The 15370-nt window shown below is 39.5% G+C and overlaps 1 protein-coding gene across 1 annotated transcript in view; it reads right to left on the reverse strand.

Moving 5' to 3' along the window:
• Positions 1-1643: 1643 nt before the first annotated feature.
• Positions 1644-15370, reverse strand: part of TNNI3K (TNNI3 interacting kinase) — a 280990-nt gene continuing 267263 nt past the window's right edge. The window contains exons 24-25 of the mRNA XM_057716084.1: positions 5345-5424; positions 1644-2173 (exon numbers count right to left, since the gene is read on the reverse strand). Of these exons, the coding sequence (XP_057572067.1) occupies positions 2097-2173; positions 5345-5424 (157 nt within the window). The 3' untranslated portion in view covers positions 1644-2096. The remainder of the gene's footprint in view (positions 2174-5344; positions 5425-15370) is intronic.

The raw sequence follows: 15370 nt of genomic DNA on the forward strand, positions 1-15370 counted from the left end.
TGGTTAATTAAAAGAAACAAAGAAAGGGAGCTTGACAAATTTGTTCTAGAAAATTCTTCTCTAAAAGGGGAGTATTTCAGAGGCAGTTATTCCTCTGGATCTGACCTCCATTCAGTGGGCACCTGGGAGGATGCCTCCTTTACCCCAGCACTACCCTGATTAGACACACATTCAGTATTACATTACTGTGAACCTTTTAGTTAAAATTGGTATATATGTATATATTTTAAATTTTTTAATTCAAGGGTATTCCTTTCAACTCAGCTCATAAAAGGATTAAGCCCCCAAGTCTCCCAGGCTGGTGCCGGCTCATTTCCTAAAGCACCCAGAGCAGAGGACAAGAGCGAGAGCTGTGGAGACCAGTGCTCTGTAACCAGCCCCCCTTTTCCCTTTTTCTGTCTTTGCCAGAAGGCCTTCTGCCTGTGTGGCCACTTCAGGCTCCTTGGTCCTGCTTATTATTAAGCCCCTTGGCAACTTGCTTGGTGGGCTAGAGTACCTGTGACTCCAGAATAATTGGGTGCAGAAATGAAAAGGCTGGGGGCTAAAAAAGGATAAATCTAATTGGAAGTACCACGGTTTTCACTTCTACCTCTGGATTCACATTGGGCTGTCGCCAAGTTCTTCAGAGCATGTGGGGACTTTCAACTTTGTGACCACAGGTCATAAGCAAAAGCTCAGAAGGACTGAGAGGTGGGGTTGCTGTTCGGATAGAAATTGCCAGCAAGCATATAATTTCTAATTGGTAGGGGAGAGGGGAGGATGGAGGAGCTTGCCACAGACGTGGAAGGAGCGATCAGCACTTCTTTTATTCAGCTCCGTGTGTCTATGAGTCCACATTCCTAAGGAGGAGAAAGCAGTTTTGCCTACATACAGCCAGACAGAGCCAGGCTCTATATTCCTTTCATTGTTCTTCAGGCCCCTAGTTGTCCTCTCAGGATTTAGGGCAGTGGTTCCCCACTTGGGGCGATTTTGTCCCCCAGGGTGCACTCAGAAAAGTCTGGAGACATTTTTGATTGTTGTAACTTAGGGAGCAGGCATCTGGGGGTAGAAGCCAATAAGCTATTAAAAATCCTACAGTGCATAGCACAGACCCCACAAAGAATTACTTCCTCCAGTAGTTCTGTGATCCAGGAACTTTGATTTAGAGGATGAACAATCTTCCTTTACTGATGTTATTTCTCTTAACAAGGTGAAAAGCAGTAATTATAACATTGAGTCTTCATGGTTTCCTGCCTGTTTTTTCCCAAGTCTGTTTTTCAATGGCAAAACTATTTTGTTGGCGGAAGCATTCCTGTCTTCCTGGTTGGGAGCACGGAGGGCAGATTCCTCATTTTCTGAAGGCAGCAGGTACCTCAGCTATCTTCCCAGTACACCATGCCAGACTCTGGTAGGAATGGCAGCTTTGTATTTGTGGATCAGTTTCATAATGGTACCCATGGCATTTGTGACACCTTGGTGCTGACAGTAGCAGGTCACCCAGGCAGAGCACAGAGTGCTGGGTACCATGTAGACAGGAGGCCAAATAATTAAGTGTTAAATTTTTGTACACTTCTTGAAGATCATTACTTCTTTTTACCAATATAGCTGAAAGAAAGATCTATTCAGTAGAAGTCTTGTTGAAATGAAATACACTTCTGAATCAATTTTGTATGTCACCAAAGAATCTTTAATCACAGAGCTGGACACTAGAGGTAATATAACGAGATAAGAAAATGCACAATATTCTAAGGAATCAAATGCATGGCTCTCAAACACAAGTCTACTTAACTCAGTCTAGGAAAACATAATAATTGTTAAGTCCCCACCATGGACTGAGGCCCCATCTCCAAGCAACAACATAAATTTATTTTTTCATTTGCAAAATTAAAAAAAAAAATTCTTCAAACACATCCTGTCTTGGTTCTTTTGCATTTCATTCCTTAGTCACATATCCAAAGCCCAATTTGTGGTAGGGAATTAAAGAGGACCAGTATGAACAATCCAGTTTAAGGAGACCTAAGAGGGTAAAATATTATAATTGGAAGCCAGCCTGCCATGGTTGGAATTGTTGCTGTCAGTTTGGGGGAAAACTCTCCTTAGGTAAATGCAGAATGCTGTCAGTTGCTGTCCTCAAAGCTGCCACTATTCCGGCAAGAATGAAAATGCATCGGGCTCATGGGATCAGACACGTAGCCTGCATCAGGAAAGAAGTTCAGCTGTTACTTACTGGCCTTTCAGCCCATCTCCCCATTTTTCTTAACCGGCCTCACAGTGCAATGTGCAGCAGCCAAGCAGCTTCTTCTGGCTCATGTGAACAGAGAGTCTGGACAAGAGTTGCCAGCAAGCAATTATAAAACAAAAGCAGAATTTACAATGAAAACAGAGAGCTGAGACCATAGGAACAGCAATGGTGGGTGCCTGATTTGAACCCAAGCTGGCCAAGTGACATTTTGAATTTGGAGTAAAAAAGGGTACAGTTCAGGAAGGTGGTATATCATGATGGCTAAAAGTACGGGTCTCATGTCAGACAAATCTGGGTGGAAGCCCTGGCTCCTCTACTTACCAGTTCTGTGACTTCTGGTAAGCTTTCTGAGCCTCAGTGTCTTCACTTGTAAAGGGGAGAAGTAATAGTATTTAGTCATAAGGTTGGTAATGCACATAAGACAATTAGCATGGTGTCTGATATAGTGAGGGCGAAACAGATGATGGCTGAAAAGAGGAGGTGGAGATGGGAGTAAAGGAAAGAGTATTCTCTATGGCAGCTTGGCTCTGGTTGTTTTTTTTCTCTCTGAGAGTCCAATTTTTAAGTGTACATCAATGCTTAGGTCTGAATACTAGTGGCATTTGATGCTCATTGAAGCAATAGCCCTGGGTGTGTCCAGAGAATTGAGCTAGTGCCTCAGGATCTGGCCACGGTCCTAGAGAACGTAGGACATGAGCAGGGAAGCAGTTATCTTTCCACTCCAAGTAAGGAAACCATTCATTGTTTCTGTGAAAATGGGCACATTTGTCAATAGCTAATGCTGCTTTTGCTCCCCTTTGATAGCTGAGTTTTCAGAACCAACTCAGCCATCCACATTTTCATTAAGACGTCTGACAACACGCAGTTCAATGTGCATATTTATTTTCATAAGAAAGGTCTCTGTCAAATTCTCTTAGGCAGCACATAAACTCTCCTGAGAGGCAGCACCACTGATGCCAATGCTGCAGTGGCCGTCCTCTCTTGCTAGTGGGGCTGGCCCTGGCCAGCTGCGATTAGGGGAAGCAGGAAACACATTACTGAATCCTAATTCTGGGTAGACTAAAAATCTACACCTTAGAGAAAAATGTTTCCTTTTGTCCAGACTGAAACTGCAACTTCATCCCAGGCATAGATAGATGCTTTAAGAAGCTTGTACTCCTTTCATTACTATAATCAACTTTTTAATGTACCACATGTGATTTTACTGGCCTAGGATGTGCCGTGCCTCTCTCTCCATAGAACTCCAGTTGAAATCGGATTGTGAGCATCTGTCCTTGTAGTGTGGCAGGCTTGCCTTCGGGAATGGGTAGCAAAATCAGCAGGGCATGGATGCTGACATTTATTATTGATACCATCACCAGAGACTTGAAGGACAGACTCTGTGCAGTCACTTAGCTTAAGAAAGACCAAATGAAATTTGACCACAGGCCTTAAGAAAAGACTGAACCACGTCTTCATGTTTTGTTACTTCAGGGTGAAAGGTCTCAAGTAAAGTTAGGTACTTAATTTTATCTTCATTCTCTGGGCCTGTTCTTTGGGTGGGGAAGAAATAGTTCATAAAGTTGCTGTTATAGCACAGCTGGTTTATGAAGTGGAAATGGAGGGCAATTAAACAGTTCTTTCTTATACGATGTGATGCTCCTAGTGGGAGACACTGAATATATCTTTTTTGTCTATTGGGGCTGTCACTCCACTCAAACATCCTAATGTTTTCTTCTACCCCTGGTGCATATATGCGCAGGAAAACCCTACTTTTTTTTATTATTCTTGTACCACTTTTGTCTAACTTCTCCATCTTGCGGAATTCTGCTCAATGTCTTATCTCTTTAAGAAACAGATCGTTAAGAAATGCTTCATCTTGAAACGCCACCATGAAAGGAAAGACTTCTGGTCAAAGCACACATTTCAAAGGGTGCCCTATATTTTTGGTTGTGCAGTCACATCTGTAAAGGTTTGAAAAAATGATATTATACCTATAAAAAATGTGATGATGTGACACTTAGAGCACATTTTCCCCCGTTACTGGACTGGCCAATTATGTTGTAAAGTTGATGATAGAAAGCACTAGGCTGCATTCTAGACACATACTGGGAGTCTGAAGCATAAAGTTTCCTTTCTTTAATGTTCCCAAGTAGTTTGCTGTATCTATCCTGAACAACTTTTCTCCCCCTTCATTTCTTAAAGGCTTCCTAATGCCTTAGGTAATGATACTCTGCAGAGGAGGTGCATTGGTGAGGATCCCAAAGCTGCAGTGTCTGTTGCCATCTATATCACAGAACCGGGCACACATCCCTGAATTTATTCTTCCACAAACCCAGTCCTTGTAATAAATCTGATCTCTTTCACTGACATACATTTTTTCGGTCCTCCATATTGTAAGGGAAGTTCCCATGGATAAATGAGCCCATTGTACTAAAATTCCAATTAAATATAGAGCCTCTCAGGCTTAGAGGCTGGAGAAAGGACATCGCGGACCTGACACATTAGTATGGCAGCTGAGGATAAGGGGGATTGCCCATCCTCTGCCTTTCCGGGGCAAGCGTAGAACTGTGTTCATTATTTCAAAGAGCTTTATTACTTCTTTCTAAAGGAGTCCTGTGCAAAACAGATCCCATCAGTGATACCCTCACCTCCTCTCCAGATTTTTGAGAGAATAGCTGGGCTTACAATTTACCCTCTGGTACTTGCTAAAGAGGAAACACTCCCCTAGGGATAGGATGTAATTGTGGAAACTCATCTCTTGTTTTCTCCTCTTCCCTACATCTCTGTGATGTGGGGCTCGGAGGCAGTGGATTCAGTAAGGTGGCAGCAAGGTGTCTGGAATGTCACAAGATGCAGGAGATTATTTTCAAAAAAGAGTTGTACTTTTTCCCATGTGCACATACACTCCCATGTATTTGCGCATATGCTTACACACTTATGCACACATAATTAAACCTGAAGGTAGCTGTAGACTTATACAAGAATTATGAGAGAAAAGTTTGCACTTTTATAATATAATATTTTTAAAGCACCCTTCATTTCTACTTATTACAAAATAGAATCTTTTCTCCCTCATTATAAAATAGATATCACCTTCTTGGTGTAGTTTCCTTAGTTAATATGATAAATCTGTATACTTACCATATTTGTCAATGGGTGAGAACTGAAGACTTCTCTTCACGTCCTCCAAAGACAGGCCTTGAGAGGAACATTGTCCAGCACTGGAAAATTCCATGAGACACTGTGAAAACCATGGTGGTGATTTGCTAATAACATTTTTAGAAAACAATTTATTCACTCAGCATAGATCTCAGAGAAATGGCAAAGTGATACAATGGTATTTTTATCTTACTAGTGACTTGTTGGGGGAAGAGTTCAGAATTATTTGGAGCAAGTCAGACCTAGGTGTGAGTCCCGGCTCTTCCAGGTAGGCGCCAATTCCTAGCAGTGTAACTTTGGACATGGTACCCTTTCCAAGCCTTAGTGTATTGATCTGTAAATTGGGAAAAGTACTAAATAATATGCAATTTGTTTTGACGATTAAATATAGCAAAAAAGAGTTGAATATAAAATCTGGGTTAATGTCCTTGCAAGTCTTGCTTAAAAAGAACTAATAACCAAAACATTATTATCTTAGTAATAATCAACAGAAATGAAACATATCCCAACAGGTATTGTTATTTTTATAGTGTTATTATGATAACAGTAATTATAAGAGTGTGACAGTAGTATCTATTGCATGATTCCTATGTATTAAGCATTTATACCCATCATTTCATTTAACCTTTATCAGTGTCTTATCATTACCAAATCATTCTCTCATTTTATAGATTAGAAATGGAGGCTGGGGCAAGTTTGGTAAATGGCTCACCTAGGATTCAAACTTAAGTCTTTCAGATTATTGAAATGGGAATTTCCTCATGATTCCTGGCTTCCATTAATCCTTCTCTTTGCCAAACTTTTCCGACTCTACCATGTTTGTTAATGGGATTGCTTCCTTTCTAACTTTTCAGACTCAAAACCTAAAGTTACCAAAGCCCTCACTGTAATATCTAATCACATTTGTCAGTTAATGTATCTCTGTAATTCCTCTTGTATCCATCTCTCTCATCCATACTTTAGCATCCTCAAAGAGGTGACCTTAGTTACCCCCAGAACTGACCCACTATGTCCACAGTGGAACTCGTAACTCCCTCTGTTCCCAAGCCAGTTCTCTCCAGCTCATTACTGGCACCACACCATTCAGTTTCTTAACCCCAAATTCTTGGAGTCATCCTTGGTATCTTTCCTTTTCTCACATCTCGCACCTAATTCAAATCTTTTAAACTTTGCCTCCAAAATGTAACCCTAATCCATTCATCTCTCCTCCTTCAAGGTCTAGGCCATATAATCTCTTTCTTGTCTTGGCCTCTGCAATTTGCTTCCTAATTGATTTTCCTGCTTTCACTTCTCTCCCCTTATAATCCATTCTCTATGTGTTATCCAGAGTGATCTTTTCAAAATATAAAACAGAGTAAGCCATTCACCTAATTAAAACATACTTAAAACATTCCAATGGCTTCCCAGTTCATTTAGAATAAAACACAAATCCTTTACCCTCACCTACAAGGCCCTGGGCCTGCCTACCTCTCCAACCTCACCTCCAACCCCTCCTCCTCTTTGCTAAACACTTCTTTTTGGCATTCTTTCTGTCCTTTGAACCTTCCAAGCTCTTTCCCAATCCAGAGTTTTTGCATTTGTTAAGTCTGCTTTTCTTAATAAACCCAAATCCTGTTTTGTTGAACCCTTCCCTGACTTTCCTATGACTGGCTCCTCTGTCATCCAGGCCTCAGTTGGAATGTCACCTGCTTAGAGACACCTTCCCTGACCACCATTTCAAAGTGGCCCTTCCCCTGCCTGTGGTCTCTTTCTGTCATATCACATCGACCTACTTCTTTCTTTCAGGACTATATAAAATTATCTTGCTTATTCATCTATTTATTTCCATATTCTTTCAAACAGTGAAATTGGAAGCCTTGTCTATCTTGTTTCCCTTATTCCTCGCTATATGCTCAACACTTAGAAAAGTGCCTGGAACATAGGAGACCAAAAATTAGTTTTTGAGTGATTTAATTAATAGATCTGGTTAAACGATGTCCTTCTCTTCAGTCACTCAGTCCTCCTCTCCACAAGGTCTTCCTGTGACAGAAATCTTACCAGGCACTTCCCTGCTCCCCACTGCAGCTCCTCAAGCCAAACCTTCTGCGAATCCAGCCTTCTGCAATCCAACCCTCCCTGCATTCTCTTCTGTCTTGCAGTCTACAATTCCTCAACCCCTTTTTTGTTTCTCCATGTTCAAGCCACACTAATAAACTTTGGACTTTCCAAACATTCCTGAATTTTTCCTTCTCCTTGGTTGTGGTTGAGCTGCTCTCACTACTTGAATCTTCTCGGTGACATCTTATTTTTCCCTGAGAGGATGTAATATGGTGTTATGGTTAAGAATGACAATAAGGGGACTTCCCTGGCAGTCCAGTGGGTAAGACTCCATGCTTCCAATGCAAGGGGAGCAGGTTCGATCCCTGGTCAGGGAACTATGATCCCACATGCCACATGGCATGGCCAAAAAAAAAAAATAATAATAATGACAATAAACATTCTGGTGCAAGGCTCCTTGAATTTGAATCTTCATTCCATCACTTACTAGCTCTATGACCTTTGGCAAATTATTTAACTGTTCTGTGCCTCAGTTTGTGCAACTATAAAATGGGATTTATAACAAGACTTAGCTTATAATGTTAATCAAGAGAATTAAAGGAATTATCAAGTTTAAAGTACTTTGAACAGTGCTGACATTTAGTAAGCACTCAATAAATGTTATCTACTTTTATTATTTGTCAAGTCGCAACTCAAAGACAGCATTTCATCAAAGTCCTCTTGGATATTCCCAGTCAGAATTCCATATCCCTCTAGTACTCTGTACTCCTAGCACAGTGCTTATCAGAGTCTGCCTTGGTGTAGAATGATCTGTGTTTGTATACCGATACCCCACTAAACAGAATGCTCCTGCAGGTCAGAAATCCTAACACCTCTGGGTCTCCTATAGGACTTAGTTGGTACTTTGTAAATAGTTAAAATAATAAAAGTGTGTTAAATAAAGTTACGTTTTTACAAAATGTTCATCTGGAGAAGTTAGATTTTTCTAAACACTTACATGAATTCACATTGATTAACTCACTTAGCTGCCTTAAAAGTGACCACATGTTTGGTCACTTTCTTAAGCTATGAAGTGAAGATGTTATTTCTTAGAGAAAAACAATGATTAAAATGAAGCACTGACTTAAAGTGGGACATGGTGTGACCTCAATCAACATTGAATGGCAAATCACACTCAGTTCTGGGCAATATAATATCACTCAAGATATTTTTCAAAACAAAAATTACCCTACTAATTCCTGTAACCTCTTTAGCACTCTAACTCCTTTTAAGAAACGTGCCATAAGCAGTAGTCTTGGCAACAAGAAGATAATAGGGAATAAATATTTTAGCATCAAAAAGGCTATCTGGTTTCCTATGAATAAAAGCCCATCTCCAAGCTGTCTTATTTATTTAGTTGCTGAATGCAATTCACGCCAGGGAACTTAACCTTCCTGCCCAAGAGATACCACATAGGCTGTCTCTGGCTGCTATTCTATGACAGACAGATGGAAGCTAAGCATACCCAAGTCAAACAAAGCAGAAAAAACCAGACCCTGATCAGTGGAACTAGTTTTCCTCAACCCATGGGTATCCAGACTTCAGCAGGAGTTTCACAGAAGCCCAGAGTTTAAGAGACACACCAAGACCTCTGTTTGCTGAAGTTGTGGTCAGTGAAAACAGGCATTTCCAGGATGCAGCTGCCTCATGAATTCAATGAAAGTAAATGTGAACTAATGACAGGTAAGGAAAACACTCAGTTTTGCAGTGTTCATATTACTGGTCATCTAGGTAGCTTTATGCTTAAAGGATAATATATATCATATATAGGCATATATATGAATGATATATAATATTATAATGGTAATCGTACGTGTGCCTCTTATGGGAATGGATTGAAACCTCCTCTTTTAAAGGAACAAGATAGTCTTTAGGTTAGTTTTTGCATCCTACAACATTATATTGATATATCCTATTTTAGTGCTAAAAAAGTTTCAGTGATTCCAGGCTAAATAGTTCATATTAGGTCTGTGATGTATGTGTAAAGAGAAGCATAATCATCAGCCATTTTCTCGTATAAAGGTGCACTAGGGAATGAATAATTTATCCAGCATGAAGAGCAGAACCAAAATTCAGAAATTATTTTTTGCTTCTCAATCCATGCTTTATGGGTATAGACTACCTAGTAGACCAGCTGTTAATGAGGTCAGTTCACACCCAAATCCAAAGCATGCAATTTGTATTTTTGTATGTGCACGCCATTCAGACTGTGGCTTGTCGTCACAAAAGAGCCTGTTCGCAAATAGTCACTCACGTACCCTGAGCAAAGACAAGAAGGACATTCAAAACTAAAATATGAGGCTATGTTGGCTGAAATGAATGCAGAGATAGTAAGGCTCATGACAAGCACATTAAGCAAAAATACTATCCAGTGAAAAGTAAATCAGTATATATATAAGATACAGAGGAACTGTGAAGAATGACAAAAGTGCTAGCAGATAGAATATAACCAAACATGGCTTCAATTCTTCAAAGCAGGAGTTAGGCAGTTTACAAACTAAACTGGTGGGTTAATGCATATTATGGGCAAAACTCCCAAAGGGAATTAAAACAGAGTTTTCCTGTACACTTAAAAAAAGTTCTGATTATTAGAAGATAGTATGGCTTCAGTAAGAAAAAAAATCATGCTCGATTGGTTTTCTTTTTGGTAAGGGTAAATGCAAAGGGGAAATCCATAGGTTAGAATAGAGAGCTAGATTCAGATAATGGGCAGAGCTTCTCCTGATTGCTTTGTAAGTAACAAGGGGAGATCTGTCCCAGTTGACAAATGGTTAGACTGGATTGTCACTGGCTGAATATTCAGAACAGACATAGACCTCAGGTGGGTGACATTCTGCACAGGTTAAGTTGAGCCTTAGACATTTGGGAATGGTTAAAACAAAACACCAAATTTCCTAAAATTAGAATTGTCCAAAAATAGAGTTGTTCCAGCAGTGGGTACCGTCCCATTCCTGGACATATTCAAGCTCTGGCTGGAGCATCTGGTAGTGCTGGGTGCTATAGAGGAATCCAAGTAGCCACCCTGAGGTGACATGACCTCTCTTTCTTACCTTCTATGATTCTTTAGAAGGTATTTGGGAACCACATAGACTTTGGGAAGCTAACTCTGATGTGTTGGAAAGGTAGAGTGAGATTACACAGTTCCCACTTAGGCAGAAGATTTTTATCTTCCTTATCTGCACTGTCTGACGTTTGGCCAGGGCTGAATGCCTAAGTCTCCCATACATGCCACAGCACACCTGGTTACACATTACTGCTCTTATTCGAGCTGGTGTTTGTAGCTTTTTGTCTATACACATTTCATTTGATATAGTAACTGAACCATGCTATTTGCCTGAAGGAACCATCTCCTTTAGTGCTTTTTTTTTCCCAAAGGAAGAACCATACTGCCATCTAAGATGAAGCAAAGGAAAGTGTGGAGAAATCACTTTCACAGAAACCCATCATTAAGGATTTGAATGACAGGTTGTATAAGGTTGGTACTGGAAAATCCGGAGCTGCTTCACAAAGGTTTTTATATAAGATAAATTGTAGAATACTCATGTTGAATGCCTTAGGGGTGGGGAAAAAACCCTAAAACACTATGTCATCTCTTAATCCAGAAAGGTATATTGTTAAGGAAGGTCCACGAGGAAGGAAGAAAAATACTGTCTGAAGAGACTCCAGGGAATTTTGGTGCCATGTCTCTGGAATGGTGGGAGCAGGCAGTGCCACAATGAGTGCAAATGGCCCCATTTAGAGCCTCAAAAGCAGCCAGTATTGTAGCTTCCAAATCACAGCCTGCCAAATGCTTTTGGTATTGAAGCAGCAAATCATGGATTTGGCTGTGGGATTTCATGAATTCTCATAATATTTGTTAGTGCCATAACTGCTTCTGATGGAATTACATTCCAAAGAAGACTTCAGATGGGCATACAGTCCAAAAGAAACAATTTTTATCATGTTCTTTCAAGGGTAGCTTTTGCAGAGCTGGGGATTTTCATTTGCTGAATGACACAAATGTATATAGCCTACATGGCTTGAAAGCAAAAGTGAAATTAAAACAACCAAATAAAAATAAAGTGACCTAGAACATTAAGTTCTATCATAGTGATATAAAAATAATTTCTTATTTTTTCAGAGGGCTTTATAGCTTGCACATACTTTTCTATTGATTAGCTTAAATAATTTTTACAAAACCTCCATGAGGTGTCTGAGAAGGTATTAATTCTATGCAGGAGGAAAGCCAGGCTCAAGAAGTCTGAATAACCTGCAGAAACACACAGAGCTAACAAGAGACAGAACCAGAACCTAATCAGAAGTTCTTTAGACTTCCAGTCCCCACTCTTGCTTCTAAAATGCACTTGATTCAATAGCAGCACAGGTCAAACTGTTGATGTGTTATCATGTGGGGAGCTCACTGAATTAGTCATGAGTTACAGAGTTTTGGACCCTTTGCATATAAAGATGATCAATAAATTCCTCACGGAGAAATATTCTGCCTCATCATAGAGAGACCAGAATCAGCTTTCTCCTGTCTTGCTTTGTTAGACCTTTTAAAAAATTATACTTTCCCCTAACAGTGGCTTTCCTGTCCCTGAGCAGTGATGTTAAACATGAGAGACATAAACTAAACTTTCTAAATGAGGTGTTTATGATTTTCCCCAACACTCTGAGCTTGTGTAAGGTTTCCTAAGCTGCATGCAAGGATTCATTTTCCTAAACACTGCCCTATGTGTTTAGGAAACGTTAAATCGTTAATAAAACGATTAGGTTACCAGTGTGATTAAAGACTTCAGGCAAAATTTTCTTCCATTCAAGTTGTTCCAATTAGTTTTTATGCAGCTAAAAATGCCCTCGGGCTACCTGTAACCTGCAAGATTTAGCCATTTGGACTTTGCATAAAACAACACCATCCAAGGCCACACAGCTTTGCAAATATGCTTTGTGGTTTGTTGGACCTTTTTGCCATCTGTCTGAATGATGTTACCTGTGTAAGGATATTAGCATGAGGATCAGTGCCGTATGCACACGTATCCCCTTTCTCAAGAGGAATATATCCAAGTTAGCAGTCATTTCTTTCACTCAAAAGGAAATACAGACAGGTAATATTTAACCAGAATTTCAGTACTTTGATACTAATCTAAAGGACTAATACAAAGAAAAGGTGGAGAAACAGCCTGCTGGGATCCCTAATAAAGGTATTTACACAAAGAAAATAAATGTCTTGCCATAGAAAAGGCTACTAGAGTCATCTGGCTGTTCCTTTTGGCATTTCGCAGAAAACAAATAGATCTATTTAAAACATCTGTCAGAAGGGATAAATGCCTTTCTACACTTTGCAATGTCTTTCTATGCCACACACCTTTTCTCTGGCCTAAAGAGAAAGACGACATTTCTAATAGAAATGGAATCACCTTTGGCCTAACTTTGACATGGTCCAGTCAGACTTATGAATAAACCTTTGTTAATTTATCAGATAAATTCAACATATTTATTTATTCATGATTTCATCCTGGCTGTTTTTAAAACATTGTTTTGTCTTTGTCAATATTTCTTACTTGATAATGTTCTAAATTAAAACAAATTTATTGCAACCATTATAGTGAATAGGCAATGACCAAAGTGTTTAATGGGGCCAGAGGTTGGTGCAAAGTATCCCTTTCAGGAAAATCAAACCCATCAGCTTTCTTTCAGTGGCAAATGTCCCCAGGCTATAAAAGGACTGAAAGACTTGGCAATGGGTCATGGCTCTGTTTGAGCCATTAGGCAAATATCCAAGGTCTCAGCTCCCCTATTCTTAAAGGAAAAAGCAATTAGGCAAAGAATTATGAATAAGGAAAAATGCAGTGATAACTTAGAGTGTGTGTTAATTCCTTGATGGCTCATAAATTATTAATATGTTCAACAGTAACGTAACAACACTACCACCTCTTGATTTACCTCTGTTTTAAGCAGGTATAAACCAATGAATTGTACAGTCCAGCAGGAGGTGGACTTTGCCTGCTAGACCAAAACTGAGGAACATCCTTTAAATATGGCAGAATCTTTCTTATCCTTCACTGTCTGTACTATCACCCCAAAAAAGGGAAAGCTTGTTAAATTTTAGAACCAAGAGATCTCTTGGTAGCATGACAGTCATTAAGCCCACTCTTCATCCCTCCATTTTTCCACCTCCCATTTTACTGAGAAGGACATTGAAGCCTTGTAAGGTGAAATAATGTATCCAAGTTCATATACTAAGGTTATAGTGAAGTCATGATTATAAACTAGTGTTCTAAACTTCTAGTCTTCTTTAATGGTTTATATTCTTATTTCTAAGTGAAAAGGGAAACTAAAATTTGTTGCGTACCTGCTAACCACCAAGATCTTAACTAGATGCCTTACAAACCTTGTTACCTTTGCTCCACCTAACAACCTGTTTTAAATGAGACGAAACAAAGGCTCAGAGAGTCTAAGTCTTGTCCAGGATCACACAGCTGTAATTTAAACCTAGGCTAGGCAGTATTCAAATCTCCTGCTTTCCCCACTTAACCTTGTTAGCTCCATAAATGTTTCCCAAATGTATACCTATAACCTTCTCTCTCTCTTTCCCCATGGCTGTTTATCAAGCTCAATGCCAGGTGCTGTGCTAAGTACTAGGGACACAGATATAAGTGTGATGGGCATGGACTCTAAGCTCTGGGGTAAACAGAAATGTAGACATGGACAGGTAAACGTTAATGCCTGGGAGCATGGTACACATTCTAAAGGGTACCCTCCCTACACAGACAACACAGACAGACGAGCAAGGGTTCCCAAGGGGAGGGGACTTCTGGGGAAAGGTCTGGGTAGGGGCATGTGCAAAGACCTAGGAAATTAAATGGCCAAAGTGAATATATATTTTTTTAACTTTTCATTTTGAAGCAATCTCAAAATTAAAAAAAGTTGCAACTATAGTACATTTTACCCCCTGAACCATTTGAGAGTAAATTGCCAATCTGATGCCCATAATCTCCCCAATACATTAGTGGATTCCTACAATAAAGACCTTCTCCTGCATAACCACAATATAACCATTTCTTTCCACCGTCTACCCTCAGACTCCATCCAAGTTTGTCAGTTATCTCAATAATGTTCTTTATAGCAAAAAGTTCCAACTTAGAATAACACACTATTTCTTTAATATAACAGTATTTTTTAAAAATGTAAGTGTTGTATTTTTTGTTCCTTCAATTTGGAACAATTCTCAGTCTCTACCTGAATTTCATAACATTTTTGAAGATGACAAGCCAGTTATTTTGCAGAATGTCCCTCATTTTGGCTTTATCTGAGGTTTAATAATTAAATTAAAATCATGCATCTTTGGTGAGAAATATCACAGAAGTGATGCATGTTCTTTCCATTGTATCTCATCACATTTGATTTATCCCATTATTGTGCTGTTAATTTTGATACTTGATCAAGGTGGTGTCTGACAGGACTCTCCACTGCAAAATTACTCTTATTTTCTTTGTAATTAATAAGTATTTTGTGGGGGGCATGTCCTATTTTTCAACCAAATTTCATTATCTTCATTTATTTATATCTGTATGGATTTAAAGTTGCTATTTCATTCAATGGATAATCATGTTATGGTCATTATTTATTTTAATGCTCAAATTATCTCAGAGTTGACAAGCAGGAGCCCCCTCAGGCTGTCCCTTTGACATATACCCATCTTTCTTTGAGTACCTCTTTATTTTCTGGCACAAGACATTCCAGGCATATTTTACACATTGCTTGTTCCAGACTTGAAATCTGCCATTTCTCCAAAGTATCCTGTTTCCTTTTAGTGGAACAGTATTTAGAAATCAAGATCCAGGTCCTTGATGTGCTCCCAGGCCCTCTCACTGAGCAGGCAGAGCTAGAGAACACACATGTGTATACACATGTGTAAACACATTTAGACCTCTTCCCCACCCTCACATAATA

This window comes from Hippopotamus amphibius, chromosome 1 (assembly GCF_030028045.1).
Source record: "Hippopotamus amphibius kiboko isolate mHipAmp2 chromosome 1, mHipAmp2.hap2, whole genome shotgun sequence".
In the NCBI taxonomy this organism is placed as follows: domain Eukaryota; kingdom Metazoa; phylum Chordata; class Mammalia; order Artiodactyla; family Hippopotamidae; genus Hippopotamus; species Hippopotamus amphibius.